Below are 19,524 nucleotides of genomic sequence, written 5' to 3' on the forward strand. Positions count from 1 at the left end.
GTACTGTTTCTTCATCCTAAACAGTTAAAGTCTGGGTGTTACAGTTGTGGACAATTACATGTTCCTCACCCTAGTGTGCTAAAAATGTAAATATTAATGGGAATAATATTTACAACATAAAACAATTCTAGGGGTGCCAATAATTGTGGCCAACGTGTTTTGGAGAAAAACATTTATTTCATAATGTGAATGTTCCCCCTACTTTCAATTCTTTTACTTCAATGAAAGGTTAGATTTTTGCAAATTTTGAATGAAAGATCAAAAGGATAAACAATGCAGATTTATTTTTACAGTCATCTATGATCATATTTACCAGGGGTGCCAATGATTCTGACCACAACGTTATATTAGATAACTTGACTTTCGAAAATAATATTTCATACAAAAGCTTTACATCGCTAAGCTCTGAAACGTGTAATCTGTTTCTGACGCAGAAAAATTAGTTCATGCATTCATGACCTTTAGACTGGATTATTGTAATGCATTACTAGCTGGTTGTCCTGCATCCTTAATAAACAAGCTACAGTTAGTCCCAAATGCAGCTGTTAGAAAAAATGACCATATAACCCCAATTTTATCATCTCTACACTGGTTACCTATTAAGTTCTGTATAGATTAAAAGTATTGCTACTGAAATAAGGCCCTAAGTGGTTTAGCTCCTGTGTATTTAACTGATCTTCTATCACTCTACAATCCATCACTTTCTTTAAGATTACAAAACTCTGGGCTTCTGGTAGTACCTATATCTAAGTCCACTAAAGGAGGGAGAGCATTTTCACATTTGGCTCCTAAACTATAGCCTTCCTGATAATGTTCAGGGCTCAGACTCACTCTCCCAGTTTAAATCTAGATTAAAGACACATCTCTTTATCCAATCATTCACATAATGCACCTCATAACCTTTTACTCCAGTTATATCAGATCAAAAGCACATGATTATCTATTACTTGAAACAGTAGCTACGCTGATTATTTTTAATTTGCTTTTCTGTTTTTACCTCAGGATCCTGAGTATGCCAGCTCCAGTTTGGATCCAGCCTCTTATGAAGATTTCAGATTATCCAACACTTGTGAAGAGAGGACGCCAACCCCTGCGAGGACATCAGATGATGTCAACTCTGAATTGTCATCATTCTGGTACCCTCGGACCTGCTGTCCGAGTCCTGTCCGAGTCCTGTCCGTGTCCTGTCTGAGTCCTGTCTGAGTGCTGTCCGAGTCTACTCTTATGCAAGACCGATCATACATCCAGCCAGGCACAGGTCTATTTCAATCTGTTCGTTTGTAACCTTTTGTTCTGCACTCTGTCCAGCCTGCCAGTTGCTGACGAACACCCAGAACATTCTCCTCTCCAACTGCTTGCCGCTATTTCTCAAAAGAGATCAGAGGACAGTGCCCGCTGGATCCCTTTCTCTGACTGTTTGCTGCTGTCTACTCAGAAAGAGACTTTCTGTTTCATGTTATTAGAGCGTCAGCCTTGATGGCGACATTTCTGTTATTTATCTAAGAAGAGGAAACATATTTCTGTTGGACTGACTTTTCTCTCTCAATTAAAGAGACTGTTCCTGCACTTCGCTTTTGGGTCTTATCTTTCCACATCACAGAATAATCTGGCCAACATGGACCCAGTGAAGGAGAGTCTGATTCACACGGCGGTCGAATTGCAAGGAGCCATGCTCGGTCGACATGATGAGGAGCTGACCGCTGCCCGACACGCGGTTGAGACGCTGGCTGCCCAACTCACCGATCTGTCTTTACAGGTCCACCAGTTCAGGACAGATCCACCAGTTCCTTCCAGGTCATCGGAAGCCCCTGAGCCCAGAATTAACAACCCCCCATGCTACGCCGGTGAGCCCACTCAGTGTCGATCATTTATCACTCAATGTGAGGTTGTGTTCTCCCTTCAGCCTACAACTTACTCGAGGGAGCGAGCCCGGGTGGCTTACGTCATCTCTCTCTTGACTGGACGTGCTCGTGAATGGGGGACCGCCGCCTGGGAGGCCGGTGTAGACTTCACCACCCGTTTTGATTCATTCAAGGAGGAGATGATACGGGTGTTTGACCGCTCTGCTCATGGGGAGGAGGCTTCTCGCATTCTTTCGTCTCTCCGCCAGGGCAGAGGGACTGTAGTGGATTATTCCATTGAATTTCGCACCCTGTCGACCACCTGTGGATGGAATGAGCCAGCCCTAGTCGCACGTTTTTTAGAGGGGCTTAACGCCAACGTCAAAGATGAGGTAATCGCCCGCGAACTACCCACCCGTCTGGATCCTCTTATCGAACTGGCCATCCGTATAGAGAAGCGGTTTGATCTCCGCCGTCGCACCAGAGGTATGGATTCCGCCTCGCAACCTCCTGTGTCAGCTGTCTCCGGTTCCCTTCCTTCCAGCTCTGAGCCTGAGCCTATGCAACTTGGTGGTCTTCGCATTTCCGCCAAGGAGAGGGAACGCCTCTGCATGTATTGCGGGGCACCCAACCATTATGTATCTGCATGCCCAGTAAAAGCCAGCGCTCGCCAGTAGGGGAGGGATTACTGGCGAGCGCTACCTCTCTGATCTCTCCATCAAAGTCATGCACCATCATTCCTGTAACCCTATGCTGGTCTGGTTCCTTCGTTTCATGTAACGCTTTGATTGACTCTGGTGCCGAAGGGAATTTCCTTGACGAGTCTTGGGCACTTAAACAAGGTATTCCCCTGAAGAGACGTGAGGAGACCACTCCCCTTTTTGCCCTAGATGGTAGTTCCCTTCCTAGGGTTCATCTGCAGTCCGTTCCCTTATCGCTCACTGTGTCAGGCAACCACCACGAGACTCTTTCCTTTTTAGTTTTTCACTCCCCTTACTCTCCAGTAGTACTAGGTCAACCTTGGCTAGTTAAGCATAATCCCCACATTAACTGGTCTAATAATTGTATTCTCTCATGGAACTTGTCTTGTCATGTCGAATGTTTATTGTCTGCTAATCCTCCTGTTTCTCTTGTCTCTGTGTCTCAGGAGGAACCGGGTGATTTGACCGGGGTCCCGGAGGAGTATCATGATTTGCGGGCGGTTTTCAGTCGTTCACGGGCCACTTCTCTCCCCCCTCACCGTCCCTACGATTGCGGTATTGATCTCCTTCCCAGTACCACACCTCCCCGCGGAAGGCTTTTCTCCCTGTCTGCTCCCGAGCGCGATGCTTTAGAGAAGTATCTTTCTGAGTCTCTCAACGCTGGTACTATAGTTGCTTCCTCCTCTCCGGCCGGCGCAGGTTTTTTCTTTGTTAAGAAAAAAGACGGCTCTTTGCGCCCTTGTATAGACTATAGGGGGCTCAATGACATAACCATTAAGAATCGTTATCCTTTGCCGCTTATGTCATCTGCCTTTGAGTTGTTACAAGGGGCAAGAGTCTTTACTAAATTGGATCTGCGTAATGCGTACCATCTTATTCGCATCAAGGAGGGGGACGAGTGGAAGACTGCGTTTAATACTCCGTTAGGTCACTTCGAATATCGGGTTCTTCCGTTCGGGCTGGTCAACGCTCCCGCTGTTTTTCAAGCTTTAATCAATGACGTCCTAAGGGACATGCTCAATATTTTTGTCTTTGTATATCTTGACGACATATTGATCTTCTCCCCCTCTCTCCAGGTTCACATACAACATGTACGCCGAGTCCTTCAGCGTCTCTTAGAGAACCGTCTTTTTGTTAAGGCGGAGAAATGCACTTTTCACGCACCGTCGGTCACCTTTCTGGGTTCCGGTATCTCGGCAGAGGGCATTGGAATGGATCCCACTAAAGTACAGGCGGTAACCGATTGGCCAGTTCCTGACTCTCGTGTTGCGCTTCAGCGCTTTCTTGGTTTTGCAAATTTCTATCGCCGTTTTATACCTAACTTTAGTCAAGTAGCTGCGCCTCTTACAGCTCTTACTTCAGTCAAGTCGTGCTTTAAATGGTCAAAGTCTGCCCAGGAGGCTTTCGATCATTTAAAGTCTCTATTTACTTCCGCTCCCATTCTTGTGACACCTGATGTTACAAGACAATTTATAGTCGAGGTTGACGCGTCTGAAGTCGGCGTCGGAGCAGTTCTTTCTCAGCGCTCTTCTACTGACGACAAGGTTCATCCTTGCGCTTTTTTTCCCCACCGCCTCTCGCCCGCGGAACGTAATTATGATGTTGGAAATCAAGAACTGCTCGCCATCCGTTTGGCTTTGGGGTAATGGCAACAGTGGTTAGAGGGGTCTACCGTTCCTTTTGTTGTCTGGACAGACAAATAAAAACCTAGAATACATCCGCTCCGCCAAGCGACTTAACGCTCGTCAAGCTCGCTGGGCTTTGTTCTTTGGTCGTTTCGATTTCACTATCTCTGAACATAAAGCCTGATGCTCTCTCTCGCCTCTTTGATCCCACAGACGCTGTCTCGACTCCCGAGGTGATCGTTTCGCCAGGTCGAGTCATTGGAGCGGCTATCTGGGGAATCGAGAGACTAGTTAAGCGCGCTCTTTCCCGCTCCGTTGTTCCACGTAACGTTCCTAGGAATTTTCTTTTTGTACCAGTTACTACACGTTTAGCGGTGCTTCAGTGGGCTCACTCCTCTAAATTGACTGTCCATCCCGGCGTTAGGGGCACGCTCTCTGTCATTCGTCAACAATTTTGGTGGCCCACTCTCGAACGTGATACGCAACGCTTTATTGCCTCGTGCACCGTTTGCGCTCAGACTAAGTCAAGTAATTCTCCACCGGCCAGTCTTCTTAGACCTCTGCCCGTTCCGTCTCGTCCATGGTCCCATATCGCACTTGACTTTATTACTGGTCTCCCCCAGTCGACCGGTAATACCGTCATCCTGACCGTCGTGGATCGATTTTCTACGGCCCAGATAATGGTTACTCATGTTTTCAAGATTCACGGTCTTCCCTCAGACGTTGTTTCGGATAGGGGACCTTGCGTCACAGTTCTGGAGGGAGTTTTGCTGTCTAATCGGTGCGTCCGTCGGCCTCTCGTCTGGGTTTCATCCCCAGACTAACGGTCAGGCTGAGCGCACCAACCAGATCATCAGTCGACTCCTGCGTAGTTTGGCTTTCCGTAACCCCTCATCTTGGGCAGAACAACTACCCTGGGCCGAGTATGCCCATAATTCCTTGCCTACGTCCGCTACCGGCCTTTCCCCGTTTCACTGCTGCTTAGGGTATCAGTCCCCTCTGTTTTCCTCTCAGGATGCTGAGTCTAATGTACCATCGGTAAAGACTTTTATCCAACGTTGTAAGCGCACCTGGAGAAGAGTTAGGTCGACTCTTTGTCGTTCAAGGGCACGTACTCAAAGAACTGCTAACAAACGTCGTGTCAGGAGCCCTAGATACGCTTGTGGCCAGAGAGTGTGGCTTTCCACACTTAATTTACCTCTCCAGGTCACTTCCCGCAAGCTGGCTCCTCGTTTCATCGGACCTTATCAGATTTCTAAAATCATCAATTTTGATGGGGGTACTGTCATCATTCTGGTATCCTTCTCTGTCTCCCTCTTCTGGTCACACACACACATAACCTTAGCTCACCTTTTACTTATCCCCAGCTGTTTCTAGTTACTACTTGTCATCACGCTCACACCTGTTCTCTGTTCTCTCTAATTGTGTTTGCTACTTCTAGCTTCCCTTTTTCCCTGCTTCTTTGCCAGATTATTTCGTATTCAACTCATGCAAGAGGCTTCACCTTACCTGCTGTCCGAGTCCTGTCCGAGTCCTGTCCGTGTCCTGTCTGAGTCCTGTCCGAGTGCTGTCCGAGTCTACTCTTATGCAAGACCGATCATACATCCAGCCAGGCACAGGTCTATTTAAATCTGTTCGTTTGTAACCTTTTGTTCTGCACTCTGTCCAGCCTGCCAGTTGCTGACGAACACCCAGAACATTCTCCTCTCCAACTGCTTGCCGCTATTTCTCAAAAGAGATCAGAGGACAGTGCCCGCTGGATCCCTTTCTCTGACTGTTTGCTACTGTCTACTCGGAAAGAGACTTTCTTTTTCATGTTATTAGAGCGTCAGCCTTGATGGCGACATTTCTGTTATTTATCTAAGAAGAGGAAACATATTTCTGTTGGACTGACTTTTCTCTCTCAATTAAAGAGACTGTTCCTGCACTTCGCTTGTAACAATTTTCCTTACACTATAACAGTAAGGGAAAAGTACTTCTCGCAAACATAAGGTAACGGGCGGATCTGATACCTGCAGGGATAATTAAAGCCAGTAGCAACTTTCTTTCGTTAAACAAACACTAAAGGAAAAAAAATATACCATTAATCTGCACGTATGTAGACTTGAATTAATTGTATATTAACGAAAAATCAATAAGACACCAGTTCAACAAAATGTATTGAAAGATATATCACATTAATACCCCGTCGGGCAACAGATATTTCAGCGCTGGAGGCACGGCCGCACTCTGATACATCAAACAAACATTTGCAACTTTATCACAATTTCCCACACACATTTAACCCTCAAAACCCCAAAGTCCCAATGTCCTGGTCCGCAAACCAAAAGTTAATTCAAACCACATTAATTGTCCTCCGCGGTGAGAAGGAAAAAATTCCAAACAAAAAATCCCATGGGAAGCGTGGCGAGAAGCCGCAGTCAATATATTCCCCGTGAACTTACGCAATCTCGCCACAGTCTGTTTAGCCGATGGGAAGCTGTAGTAGTCCAGGAAAAATCATCGTGTAATCCACCAAAAAAGAGTTTCTTAGTCCCTTTGATGACTTCCTCAAGCCACTATTACACCGAGCCCCACTAAACTCAGACCGATTCCCCAATTGAACTCCAGGGTCTCTCTTTCACGTCACTTCCCCCTTCTCCTTAAAACATATTGCGTGACAAAACAATAATGAGAGAAAAAAAAAACAAACAAATAAAAGTCCTTATAACAGTCCGTGATTATGCCACAGGCATCTGATATAACAGTTCTCTTCTTTTACACGTGAAGACAAAAAACAATACCACAAAGCATGTTTATCATCACCTCAAAAAGCTGTACAATGAAGGCAGAATAGGAGACTATTACATGCTTTTGTGTCTTATCTTTCCACATCACATGAATCAACATACAAAACTCCCAAATCTTCTATATATTGTTATCATTATGATCACAACTTGTAATAATTGCTTTAACTCTTTCCATTGACGGAATTTTCCAGTTTCCTTTCGTGGTCACTCCGAGTTACGTCGGATGACGACGAATGGGGTTTCGCTTAGAAAGCCTATCACCTTCGAGTATATAAAACGAGCCAATGGCAATGAAATGCCATGGGTCTGCGGAATTTGCATAGCGTATCTCCGCCCCACGCAGGGGGTATATAAGGAAGTATGCCGGCAACATGCAGATATGTTTTCGCTTCGGAGCCGAGAGCTATTCTTCACTCCAAAAGCCAATACCTGAGTTATTCTTCTCATCTTCATCTTCGAGACAAGCGAACTCTCCGGTGTTGGTGTGACGGCTATTCCCAGCGAGTGCACATTACCCTGCTGATCTGCTCAGTGATCTGACAGATAGTGTGTTTCTCCCTAGTCGCTTCAACATCCGCAGAGTTTTTCCTCTCACAAAAAGAGCATTGCACGCGGCACGTCTTTTTAAAGATGCCTCGCCCGTGCACTTCTGGTTGCGGTCGCAATGTGTCTAATTCTGATGGGCACAATCGCTGCTTTGTGTGTTTGGGCATTGATCACGCTAAAGCAGCGCTTGTGGATGACTCATGTTCTCACTGTGGAAACATGACCATCTCCGCGCTGAGGTCGAGACTCAATGAGCTCACTCGAGTGAGAGTCCCCCCACCCACACCCCGATCTACTGTCTCCCCGAGAGGCAGTACTTCGGCTGGTGGCCGGGGTGACCTGAGGGTTATGGTGTGGAACAAACCGCCGACTCGTCCACGGTCCACACCCCCCTCTCCAGCGCTGGTACCCGCGAGTGTCCAGACTGAGATCGCTGGTCCCTCCACGGAGGCCCCGCGAATCTCGTTTGGCGCTCCAGAAGAGGATGCAATGTCAATTGCTGCATCACAAGGTGGGCGTGAGTCCTCGGGAAGTGAGGATTCGGCTGTGTTGCCACCCTCGGGTGTGCCAGCATTGTCCGAGTCTGATCCCGAGATGACGGCCATGCTTTCACGGGCAGCCGCAGCCATTGGGCTCGAGTGGTCCCCGCCACCCGACCCAGTGCGCTCGCGGCTGGACGATTGTTTTTTGGGTGCGGCCGCCGATCCCCGTCGGCGTCCAACCCCAATACCTTTTTTCCCGGATGTGCATGAGGAGGTCACGCGGTCCTGGAAGGCACCATTGTCTTCCCGTGATCGTTCGTCGACCTTCTCTGCCTTTCCTCCCCTCGATAAGGCTGATGCTTGTGGGTACACTGGGGTTCCCCCGGTGGAGCGTTCTGTCACGATGCAGCTGTGTCCAGCAAGCGCTTCATCGCGTGGTGACCCTAAGTACCCATCCAAAGCCTGTAGATTTTCGTCCACCCTGGTGGCGAAGTCTTACAGAGCAGCGGGACAGGCAGCTGCCTCTTTGCATGCCATGGCCATCTTGCAGGTCTATCAGGCCCAGATGCTCAGGGACATGCACAAGGGTAGGACTGACCCAGGGCTCTTCGATGAGCTGCGTGCCGCCACCGACCTTGCTCTCCGAGCGACGAAGGTGACCGCACGCTCCCTGGGTCAGGTGATGTCCACAGATGTGGTCCAGGAGAGACATCTCTGGCTGAACCTGGCTGATATGCGGGAGGCCAAGCGGACTCGTCTGCTCGACACCCCCATATCCCAGGCCGGCCTCTTCGGCGGTGCGGTCGAGGACTTCGCCCAACAGTTCTCGACCGCTCAGAAGCAGACTGAGGCGATCAAGCACATTCTGCCCCGACGGCCCGCTGCTGCCTCCACCCAGCCGTCGGCACAGAATCCTCAGCCTGCTCGCCGCCGAGGGCGCCCTCCCGCGGCTCCCGCCCCTCCCGCACGGCCCCAGCAGCAGCCTCCACCCGGGCCACGTCGTGGAGGAAGCCGCAGGAAGGCGCCACAGCCCTCTCCGGCCCCACGCCCCGCTAAACGCCAGGCTAAGCGGCGCCCCTGAGACGGGCTGCTCAGGATTGGTGACCAGTTCTTCACAGGAGATGGTAGCAGGGCCACTCCTTCCCCCAGTGGAGGGCCGGGGGAGAATCTTTTGTTCTCCACTACCCTAATGTGGTTAAAGAAAGAACTGATTCCCCCAATCCTGAGCACACAGAGTTATCGGACCATAGTGCGCGCCGCCCACGGGTCCCGCCACTATCATCCCCCTCTGTCACAGAGTTCTCGGATGACAGCACGTGCCGCCCACGGGCCACGCTCCTCTCATCCCCCTCTGTCGCCAGACCCCTGCCAGAGCACGCCCCCATGGGACGCTGGTCCTCCCCTGGCCTCCTCTGGCAGGACGCTGCTAATGACCGTGCCCCCGCACAGGGCCGCTATGCCACCCTCGCCTGAGCCGGTCATTCCGCCTCACTGCCCCACCGACGGTACGTCTGTGGTTCGTATGACCCCGCTGGCGCAGTTTCTGGAGGCCTGGCTAGAGCTTCCCAGACTGTCCCGCTGGGTCGCGAGAACCATCAGGCTCGGCTACGCGATTCAGTTCGCGCGGTCTCCTCCCCGCTTCAGGAGAGTCCGCTTCACTATGGTCGGTGGCAATGCCCCTGTCATGAGAGCGGAGGTCAACACCCTACTGGCGAAGGGTGCGATCGAGATTGTCCCTCCAGCCGAAATGAAGTCCGGCTTCTACAGCCCTTACTTCATTGTACCAAAGAAATCCAGTGGGTTACGGCCAATCCTCGACCTGCGCGTCTTGAACCGCTCCCTTCACAGGCTGCCGTTCAAGATGCTCACGGCCAAACGCATCCTCCAGTGCGTGCGGCCGCAGGATTGGTTTGCAGCGATCGACCTGAAGGACACCTACTTCCATGTCTCCATCTTACCTCGACACAGACCATTTCTACGGTTTGCTTTTGAGGGGCGGGCATACCAGTACGCAGTTCTCCCATTCGGGCTAGCCCTATCTCCTCGCGTCTTCACGAAAGTCATCGAGGCAGCCCTTGTTCCCCTCCGGGATCTCGACGACTGGCTGATCCTAGCTCACTCTCGAGATCAGGTTTGCGAACACAGGGACCTAGTGCTCCGGCACCTAGCTAGGCTGGGCCTTCGGGTCAACTGGGAGAAGAGCAAACTCTGCCCCGTGCAGAGGATCTCTTTTCTCGGTATGGAGATTGACTCGGTCGCCATGTGCGCGCAGCTTACGAGCGAGCGTGCGCAGTCACTGCTGACTTGTCTTCGCCAATTCGAGGACAAGAATGCGGTTCCACTGAAATTATTTCAGAGGCTCCTGGGGCATATGGCATCCGCAGCCGCAGTAACGCCGCTCGGATTGCTTCATATGAGACTGCTTCAGCTTTGGCTTCGCGATAGAGTCCCGAGGTGGGCATGGCAATACGGCACGCTCCAAGTCCCAGTGACTCCAGCCTGCCGTCAGACCTTCACCCCGTGGACGAACCTCAGTTTTCTACGGGCCGGAGTGCCCTTAGAACGAGTTTCCCGGCATGTTGTTGTATCAACAGATGTCTCCACCACGGGCTGGGGCGCCATGTGCAATGCTTCCGTGCGTTGCTCAGGGGTCAGCATGTACTAGTCCGATCAGACAATACCGCGACAGTAGCGTACATCAACCATCAAGGTGGTCTACGCTCCCGCCGTATGTCGCAACTCGCTCGCCACCTCCTCATATGGAGTCAGAAGCATCTGAGGTCGCTTCGAGCCATTTATATCCCGGGAGACCTGAACCAGGCGGCCGACGAGCTGTCTCGGCTTCGGCCTCTCGCTGGAGAATGGAGACTCCATCCCCAGTCGGTCCAGCTGATTTGGGATCAGTTCGGGGACGCACAGGTAGACCTGTTTGCCTCCCACGACTCGTCCCATTGTGACCTATATTATTCCCTGACCGAGGGCACGCTCGGCACGGATGCACTGGCGCACAGCTGGCCGCGGGGCCTACGCAAGTATGACCTTGCGCAAGATCAGGGAGGACGAGGAGCAGGGTCATTTTGGTTGCCCCATATTGGCACAACCGGACCCGGTTCTTAGAACTGGTACTCCTCGCGACAGCACCTCCCTGGCCAATTCCCCTGAGGAAGGACCTCCTTTCTCAGGGACGGGGCACCCTTTGGCACCCTCGTCCCGATCTTTGGAACCTCCACGTGTGGCTCCTGGACGGCACGAGGCAGGTTTGAGTACCCTACCACCAGCGGTGGTGGCTACCATCACTTCCGCTAGAGCATCGTCCACGAGACATGCCTATGCGTTGAAGTGGAACCTCTTCATCAACTGGTGTTCTTCAAAACATCAAGAACCCACGAAATGCCCGATCAGTGTCGTGCTTTCCTTCCTGCAAGAAGGGTTGGAGCGAAGGCTGTCTCCCTCCACCCTGAAAGTGTATGTTGCCGCACATCACGACGCAGTTGATGGTAAGTCTCTGGGAAAGCACGACCTGATCATCAGGTTCCTGAGGGGAGCGAGGAGACTGAATCCTCCTCGTCCTCCCCTCGTACCCTCTTGGGACCTCTCAGTGGTTCTAACTGCCCTGCAGAGTGCTCCTTTTGAGCCTCTGCAATCAGTGGAGCTTAAGTTTCTGTCAATTAAGACAGCGCTCCTGGTTGCATTGGCCTCCATCAAGAGGGTAGGGGACCTGCAGGCATTTTCGGTCGACGAAGCGCGCCTGGAATTCGGGCCGGCTAACTCTCACGTGATCCTGAGACCCCGGCCTGGATATGTGCCCAAGGTTCCTACCACACCCTTTCGAGACCAGGTAGTGAACCTGCAAGCGCTGCCTTTGGAGGAGGCAGACCCAGCCTTGGCACTGCTCTGTCCAGTACGCGCCCTCAGTGCTTACGTAGACAGAACGCAGTGTTTCAGGACCTCAGACCAGCTCTTTGTCTGTTATGGTGGGAAGCTGAAGGGAAAGGCTCTCTCCAAGCAAAGGTTGTCCCACTGGATAGTGGACGCCATTGCTTTGGCATACCAGCAGCAAGGTCGACCATGTCCCCTTGGTGTGACGGCCCACTCCACTCGGAGTGTGGCATCCTCTTGGGCTTTAGCACATGGCGCCTCGCTAACAGACATTTGTAGAGCTGCAGGCTGGGCGACACCTAACACATTCGCGAGATTCTATAATCTCCGAGTGGAGCCAGTTTCTTCTCATGTACTCGCTTCAACTAGCCGGTACTAGATTCTGCTCAGGTGTCTTCGTTTGCTCGCCATTCCTCTCCACGGACGGGATACATGCGATATTTTCCTCAGGTGAGCCTAATAAGCCCTGAGTCTCCTCCAGCACTGTCGACGTCATCGCCAGAGTTGCCACTTGCAGCTTTCGCGCCTGGCTAGGTGCCTCCATGTGCATGGTTCCCCCTCTGGGAGACCCCCACATGTGTATTTCCACTGTAAGCCTCTCTGAGCATGTGTCTTTCCCTCGGCAAGCCACCTTGCCACCCCTGGGGTTGAAATATTCCACCTGCGGCTGGACACCCCAGTGATACTCCATATGCAGCCCCTCTGGGTCATATGTGTATTCCAAGTCCCCCCCTTCGGGCTGGGCATAATTGCATATTTCCTCTGAGATATGCTTCCCAGTGTACCTTGGTATTCCTGTGTTAAGTAGGACTCCTTCGTCCGTGCTAGTCTCACAACAGGGAGCTCAGACTTACGCAGGGCACTGGAAGACAGCCGAGGTGGCGTGATTAGACTGGAGACCCCGTTCGTCGTCATCCGACGTAACTCGGAGTGACCACGAAAGGGAACGTCTCGGTTACGTATGTCCTCGTTCCCTGAGTAGGGAACGGAGGCGTTACGTCTCCCTGCCACTTCCGCTGTACCGCTGGGAACGCCTGAGTTCAGTCTCGGCTCCTCAGCGAAGACATATCTGCATGTTGCCGGCGTACTTCCTTATATACCCCTGCGTGGGGCGGAGATACGCTATGCAAATTCCGCAGACCCATGGCATTTCATTGCCATTGGCTCGTTTTATATACTTGAAGGTGATAGGCTTTCTAAGCGAAACCCCATTCGTCGTCATCCGACGTAACGTCTCCGTTCCCTACTCAGGGAACGAGGGTTACATACGTAACCGAGACGTTTTCTGTGTTTTCACTGTTATACGGCAGGGGGCGCTATCACACATCTTCTGAAAGAGTAAAGAATCTCCTGATCAAAACCTTTATTTTACTGTCTATGATCAAAACACAGCCAAAACAAGAAGCAGAAACAAGCAATAAAATCAACACGTTGTAGTCTTTGTAAACAAACACAATTTTCTCAGCTTTTCTTTAGAATGTTGTTGTTTTTATGAAACTTACCCACAATTAAGTGTGGATAAAAAAATAATGACTAAAGCTACAGAGGATCTGTTATTTATTTTGATATATTGTATGTTCAGATATTCATTCAACAAAATATTCTGGGGGCCATGAAAGTTTTGTGAAAATTATTTAAAAAAAAAAAAAAAAAACGCTGGCAGTTGCAATTTTTTTAAAGACTCTGGTGGGGAAAGGGTTAATGAGCTCATTGTTTCTGCCTAAATGAATGATGTTAGCTAGCATGATCTGTATTATCTTAGAACTGTACATATAGACATATTGTCATTACTTTGACACAGAATAGAAACATGCATTCGTGAGTAGCCTAAATCTTCGTCATTCATTCACTCGTAATTATGATATTTTCGACTCCACTTGAAGGACACATACAGTAAATACAGCAGTAAAGTGACTCTCCTTGATCAGGAATGAGGAATTAAACTGCTTTACAGACACTCCTGTTTTACACAGGTCACTCAAACACAGAACCAGGAAACTATTTCAACTCCTCAGTTCAGAGAAACAGAAACTGGAGTATTTTTGAGCTGTTGTGTGTTTGTGTCTCTCTGTATTCATGCAGTAAAATGGCAGAAGCCAGAATTTCAGTGGATCAGAATGAGTTCACGTGTCCAGTGTGTCTGGATCTCCTGAAGGAACCAGTGGCCATTCCCTGTGGACACAGTTACTGTAAGATCTGTATTACAGACTGCTGGGATCAGGAGGATGAGAAGAGAGTCTACAGCTGCCCTCAGTGCAGACAGACCTTCAGTTCAAGACCTGCTTTAGGCAAAAACACCATTCTGGCTGAACTGGTGGAGAAACTGAAGAAGACTAAACTTCCTGCTGACTGTTACGCTGGAGCTGGAGACGTGGAGTGTGACGTCTGTACTGGAAGAAAATACAAAGCCGTCAAGTCCTGTCTGGTGTGTCAGGAATCTTACTGTCAAACTCATTTTGACCGTCATGAGGAATATCACTCTCGTAAACCACACAAAGTGATTGATGCCACTGGACGACTGCAGGACATGATCTGCCGTAAACATGATAAAGAGCTAGAAATGTTCTGTATCACTGATCAAGAATGCATTTGTGTGCGGTGTAAAGAGTATGAACATAAAAACCACAAAACTGTATCGACTGCAGCACAGAGGACAGAGAAACAGGTATGAACTGAGAGAGATTGATCACGCAGAAATGAAAGTGTCTTCATTTACTCACTCATTTACTCATGTTGTTCCAAACCGATTTGACTCACTTTCTTCTGTAAATTGTAAAGATGATATTTTGAAGAATGTCTGTTTTACTCTATACATTGAAAGTCAATGGGGTACAAAAGTTTCAAGCTCCAAAAAGGATAAAAAACATAAAATTAATCTTAACCACTAGTAGTTTATAAAATAAGTGTGATTAATTGTATTAACGTGCACTTGTACATATAATATTAATGAAATGAAAGGCCATTTAAGTGCACTTAAAGAGAGTAAATGTTCATGACGGTTTCACTTAATAAATACACTTTGTAATGTCAAATTAAAGCTTTTACTTTAAAGTACCTTTTAATAATTTTTAATATTTCAATGTGACTCTTTTGCTCCATGCTTTAAAGAAGTGCACTTATTTTGATGTGTTGACATACTAAAGCACATGTAAAGTACTTGATTATAATTACAACTGTAGTGTGTTATTCAATATATTTAAAGTTAATATATTTTTAATGTACAACTTCATTATTACAGTATATTTTAGTTTATCATAAATGCTTGTCTGATGACAGTTCACTTTAACTATATTTTAAAAAGAATATAAGTAATTATGAAATAATTAGAAATCACTAATAAGTTCAGCTAATTGCTTTATATAAATTTAAACTATAATACATTTTCATGTAATGGCAATTAACACGCAACTATGTGTCTGTAAACATTACGTTCAGTTCACACTTAAGTATATTCTTTTAAAGTATATTATTTACATGCACTTTTTTAAAGGAATGCTACTTTTAAAAGTACTTTTTTTAAAGGACCAATTTAGGGTGAAGTATTCATATAAAACTAGGCACTGATTAAATACTGATGACATTTCAGTTTCATATTCATTCATAATCTCATTTCAGGAAAGTATGAATCAGTGGTTTACAGTATAAACTTGCCATGCTAGATCTTTAACCCTTATTGTATGACAGTAGATTTATGTGTCATTTGCTGTCATTGGTTTGTCCTCCAGAAACAGCTGAAGGAGACGCAGATGAAGATCCGTCAGAGAATCCAGCAGAGACAGAAAGATCTTCATCAGCTGAGAGAGGCTGTGGAGTCTCATAAGGTGAGTCTGGAGAAGAAGAGAAGTGTGAGACGTCTCAGTTTGGACTCACTGAACTCACTGTGTGATTGTGATGTGTGTGTAACAGCGCTCTGCACACACAGCAGTGGAGGACAGTGAGAAGATCTTCACTGAGATCATCCGCTCCATTGAGAGAAGCCGCTCTGAGGCGACACAGCGGATCAGAGATCAGGAAAAGACTGCAGTGAGTCGAGCTGAAGGACGACTGGAGCGACTGGAGCAGGAGATCAATGATCTGAGGAGGAGAGACGCTGAGCTGGAGCAGCTTTCACACACACACCATCACATCCAGTTCCTGCAGGTAACAGAGATCTAGAAGAACTGGATCATAGTGGACTTGAGCAAGAGACTCACAGAGAAACATTTCATGAGAGCAGAATGAGACTAACTTAAGCAGGGCAAAAAAACACTCTAAAGCTCAGCTATTTACATTTAATAAAAACATTAAACTAAACCACATTCATTTAACTGCAAATAACATGCAATTAAGTTTCTGTAAACATTACAGCCAATCTGCACTTATATATTTTTAAAGTATATTATTTCTGTTACAAGTACGGTACTTTCTTTTTCACAAGGAGTGTAAGTGTGAAATACTAGAGTTTGTAGCATTAAATGATGAATATTAGAAGAATGTGCTGATTGTGTGAAAGTGCTGGATTGAAGCGAGTCACTGAAGAGAAGTGAAGTCAACAAGAGCCGCTCAGATCTGATATAGTGCAGGTTATTGGCTGAAGTGTGGAGATGATGAGTTTTGATTTCTGTTTTCTGTAGAGTTTCCAGTCTCTCTCAGCACCTCCTGAATCTACAGACGAACCCGATGTTTCCTTCAGTTCTCTCTCCTCTTTTGATGGCGTGAGAGAATCTGTCCGTCAGCTGAGAGACAAACTGGAGGATTTCTGCAAAGAGGAGCTCAAGAAGATCTCAGATAGAGGTAAAGTCCTGCGCCTCGTTTATACAGACGTGTGGAGAATGATCCGAAATGTGAACGTACAACGTTTTCTGAAATGTTCCTATGATTTATAAAACATGCGCACAAATAATTTTCCTAAACGCATCCTACTTTATAAATCACAGTTCATCTTTAATTCAAGTGCATCAACTCTACAGAACAGCCACAAACATCCCTTGATGGTTTAAAAGTAATAAATACTTATGTATATATTGAAATTGAAATTCATTGAAATTTAGGATTGAATCCGATACGTGTGTTTTATATATGAGGCATCTGGAGATTCTTCTGTTCTCAGAAATGAGTCCTGCATCATCTAATATCAGATTAGAAACGTCTTAGAAATGGATGTATTTTATCTTGTCATTTCTCTTCACACTGTTCATGTCTGTTTATTTCCACAGTCACATTCACCAACATGAATCCCAAGACCAGGAACGACTTCCTACAATGTAAGTCACTGAGAAACAAGCAGAAAAACTCACTGAATGTGTTCATGTTCTTCCTGTAGAAGGAGAAATAAACATGATAGAAGAGTTTTATAATTGATCATGTAAATGATGATTTGCACAGGATATCTGATCAGCTGCACTGAGACACTGATGATACATTGTTCAGATACATTAAAAGATCAGACAGATTCATAATTCCTGATTCTGATGTGTTTTCTCTCCATCAGATTCCCATCAGCTGACTCTGGATCTGAACACAGTGAATAAACGCCTCAGTCTGTCTGAGAGGAACAGAGTGATTACTCACACTTACACAGAGCAGTCGTATCCTGATCATCCAGACAGATTTGATCAGTGGTGGCCTCAGGTGTTGTGTAGAGAGAGTGTGTGTGGACGCTGTTACTGGGAGATTGAGTGGACTGGGAGTTGTGTGTATATATCAGTGTCATATAAGAGCATCAGCAGGAAGGGATGGGGTTATGAGTGTGTGTTTGGACGTAATGATCAGTCCTGGAGTTTGTTCTGCTCTTCCTCCAGTTACTCATTCAGACACAATAACATAGAGACTGTTCTCCCTGTAAAGTCCATCAGCAGAAGAATAGGAGTGTATGTGGATCACAGTGCAGGAACTCTGTCCTTCTACAGCGTCTCTGACACAATGAGCCTCATCCACACAGTCCAGACCACATTCAATCAGACGCTCTATCCTGGGTTTTATGTTTATAAATCATCAGTGAAACTGTGTTGATGTTTCAGAATAGACTGTAGAGAGATTTTACCCATAATGCTTTGAGCTGATAAATCAGTAACAGTGAGATGTTACAGAGACTCTTATTATAATTTTCATTAATATAGCTGAACTTTAGTGTTTTAGAGTCTCTTACATTTTCACATGATTTTTGGAAACCTCAAAATGTGAGTAAACAAGATACAACAATGTTAGACTATTTTGTTCTAATGTTAACAAATTCACAAGATTTTGTTGCTCTTAAAATTTATATAATCCAAGTAGCCAGAATATAATACTACTAAAACAACTTGTCTTTTCTATGAAATAATGATACAAGCTCAGAGACATTTATAATCTTTTGATGTATTTGATGTACAGTACACAGAGTGTCTTGACTTGGTGTTCTGGATACTGACATTTTGTTAATTATTTTTAAAGTCCCCCTGTGGTGAAAATCAAGCTTTTAATGTTGTTTATATGTCTATGTGCTGCTTTTTATGGAAGCTTGTTTCCGCCACAGAATAAAACATTTTAAAAGACAATTGCGACTTTTTATCTCACAATTGCGGGTTTACATCTCGCAATTCTGACTTTATTTCTCAGAATTGCGAGATATAAAGTCAGAATTGCGTGAAATAAAGTCGCAATTGCGTCTTATAAAGTCAGAATTCTGACTTTTTTTCTTGCAATTCTGACTTTATAACACACAATTGCGAGTTTATATCTCGCAATTCTGACATCTTTTCTTAGAACTGAGATATAAACTCACAATTGTGAGATATAAAGTCCAATTCTAAGGGGAAAAAAGACGGACAGAATAGTTATCTCACAATTCTGACTTTATAACACGCAATTGCGACTTTATTTCATGCAATTCTGACTTTATATCTCCCAATTGCGTGTTATAAAGTCAGAATTGCGAGATATATAGTCAGAATTGCGTGATATAAAGTCGCAATTGCGAGAAAAAAAGTCAGAATTCTGACTTTATAAGATGCAATTCTGACTTTATAACATGCAATTGCGACTTTATTTAACGCAATTCTGACTTTATATCTCGCAATTGGGAGATATAAAGTCAGAATTGCGTGAAATAAAGTTGCAATTGCGTGTTATAAAGTATATGAATATCCGTCAGGCCACAAATCCACAATAAAACTATGCATGGGCGTTTGCTTTGGTGTTGCCACCCCTCGCAAGATGTTTCAAAAACACAAGCATTAAAGTTAATATTTGTGTGCGTGTGTGTGTACATTTATACTTTATTAACACATGCATATTTATATATAATTATAAATATGAACATAAAAAGAGAAAAGTGCACAAAAATGTCACGTGCATAAAAATTAAAAAGCTCAATAAATCAAAAAATTGCATTCACTTAAAAAAAAAACTGCGTGCAAAAACCTGCGAGTAAGTAAACTTGCGAGTAAGTAAACTTGTGAGTTTTTGCACTCAGCTTCTACGGTTTTTCAGTGCATTTTTGTGTTGTCGTTGTTTTTCTTGAAAGCAAGTACAGACTCTGTGTGAATGTTCAGATGTCTGCAATAACGACAATAAGCAGCAGATGTCAGCATTTATATTTTGTTTCTGTCTGAGTGCACCTGTCAGAGAGGACGTCTTCGAGATGCTTGAAGAAACCTTCCTGCAAAGCTACCTGAAAAACTATGTGCAAGTGTTCCTGGACA

At 46.4% G+C, this 19,524-nt stretch overlaps 1 protein-coding gene across 2 annotated transcripts in view; it reads left to right on the forward strand.

Moving 5' to 3' along the window:
- Positions 1-18,334, forward strand: part of LOC311086663 (tripartite motif-containing protein 16-like) — a 121,505-nt gene extending 103,171 nt beyond the window's left edge. Inside the window, exons 2-7 of one of the 2 annotated variants that reach the window (XM_084119651.1) lie at positions 13,999-14,528; positions 15,589-15,684; positions 15,770-16,003; positions 16,477-16,636; positions 17,059-17,106; positions 17,334-18,334. In XM_084119651.1, the coding sequence (XP_083975777.1) occupies positions 13,999-14,528; positions 15,589-15,684; positions 15,770-16,003; positions 16,477-16,636; positions 17,059-17,106; positions 17,334-17,854 (1,589 nt within the window). In that variant the 3' untranslated portion in view covers positions 17,855-18,334. Of the gene's footprint in view, positions 1-13,853; positions 14,529-15,588; positions 15,685-15,769; positions 16,004-16,476; positions 16,637-17,058; positions 17,107-17,333 lie in introns of those variants that run through there. The other variant, XM_084119650.1, reaches the window with a different exon arrangement.
- The last annotated feature ends 1,190 nt before the right edge of the window (positions 18,335-19,524 follow it).

This window comes from Abramis brama (assembly GCF_963993115.1).
Source record: "Abramis brama genome assembly, chromosome: 1".
Classification (NCBI taxonomy): Eukaryota; Metazoa; Chordata; class Actinopteri; order Cypriniformes; family Leuciscidae; genus Abramis; species Abramis brama.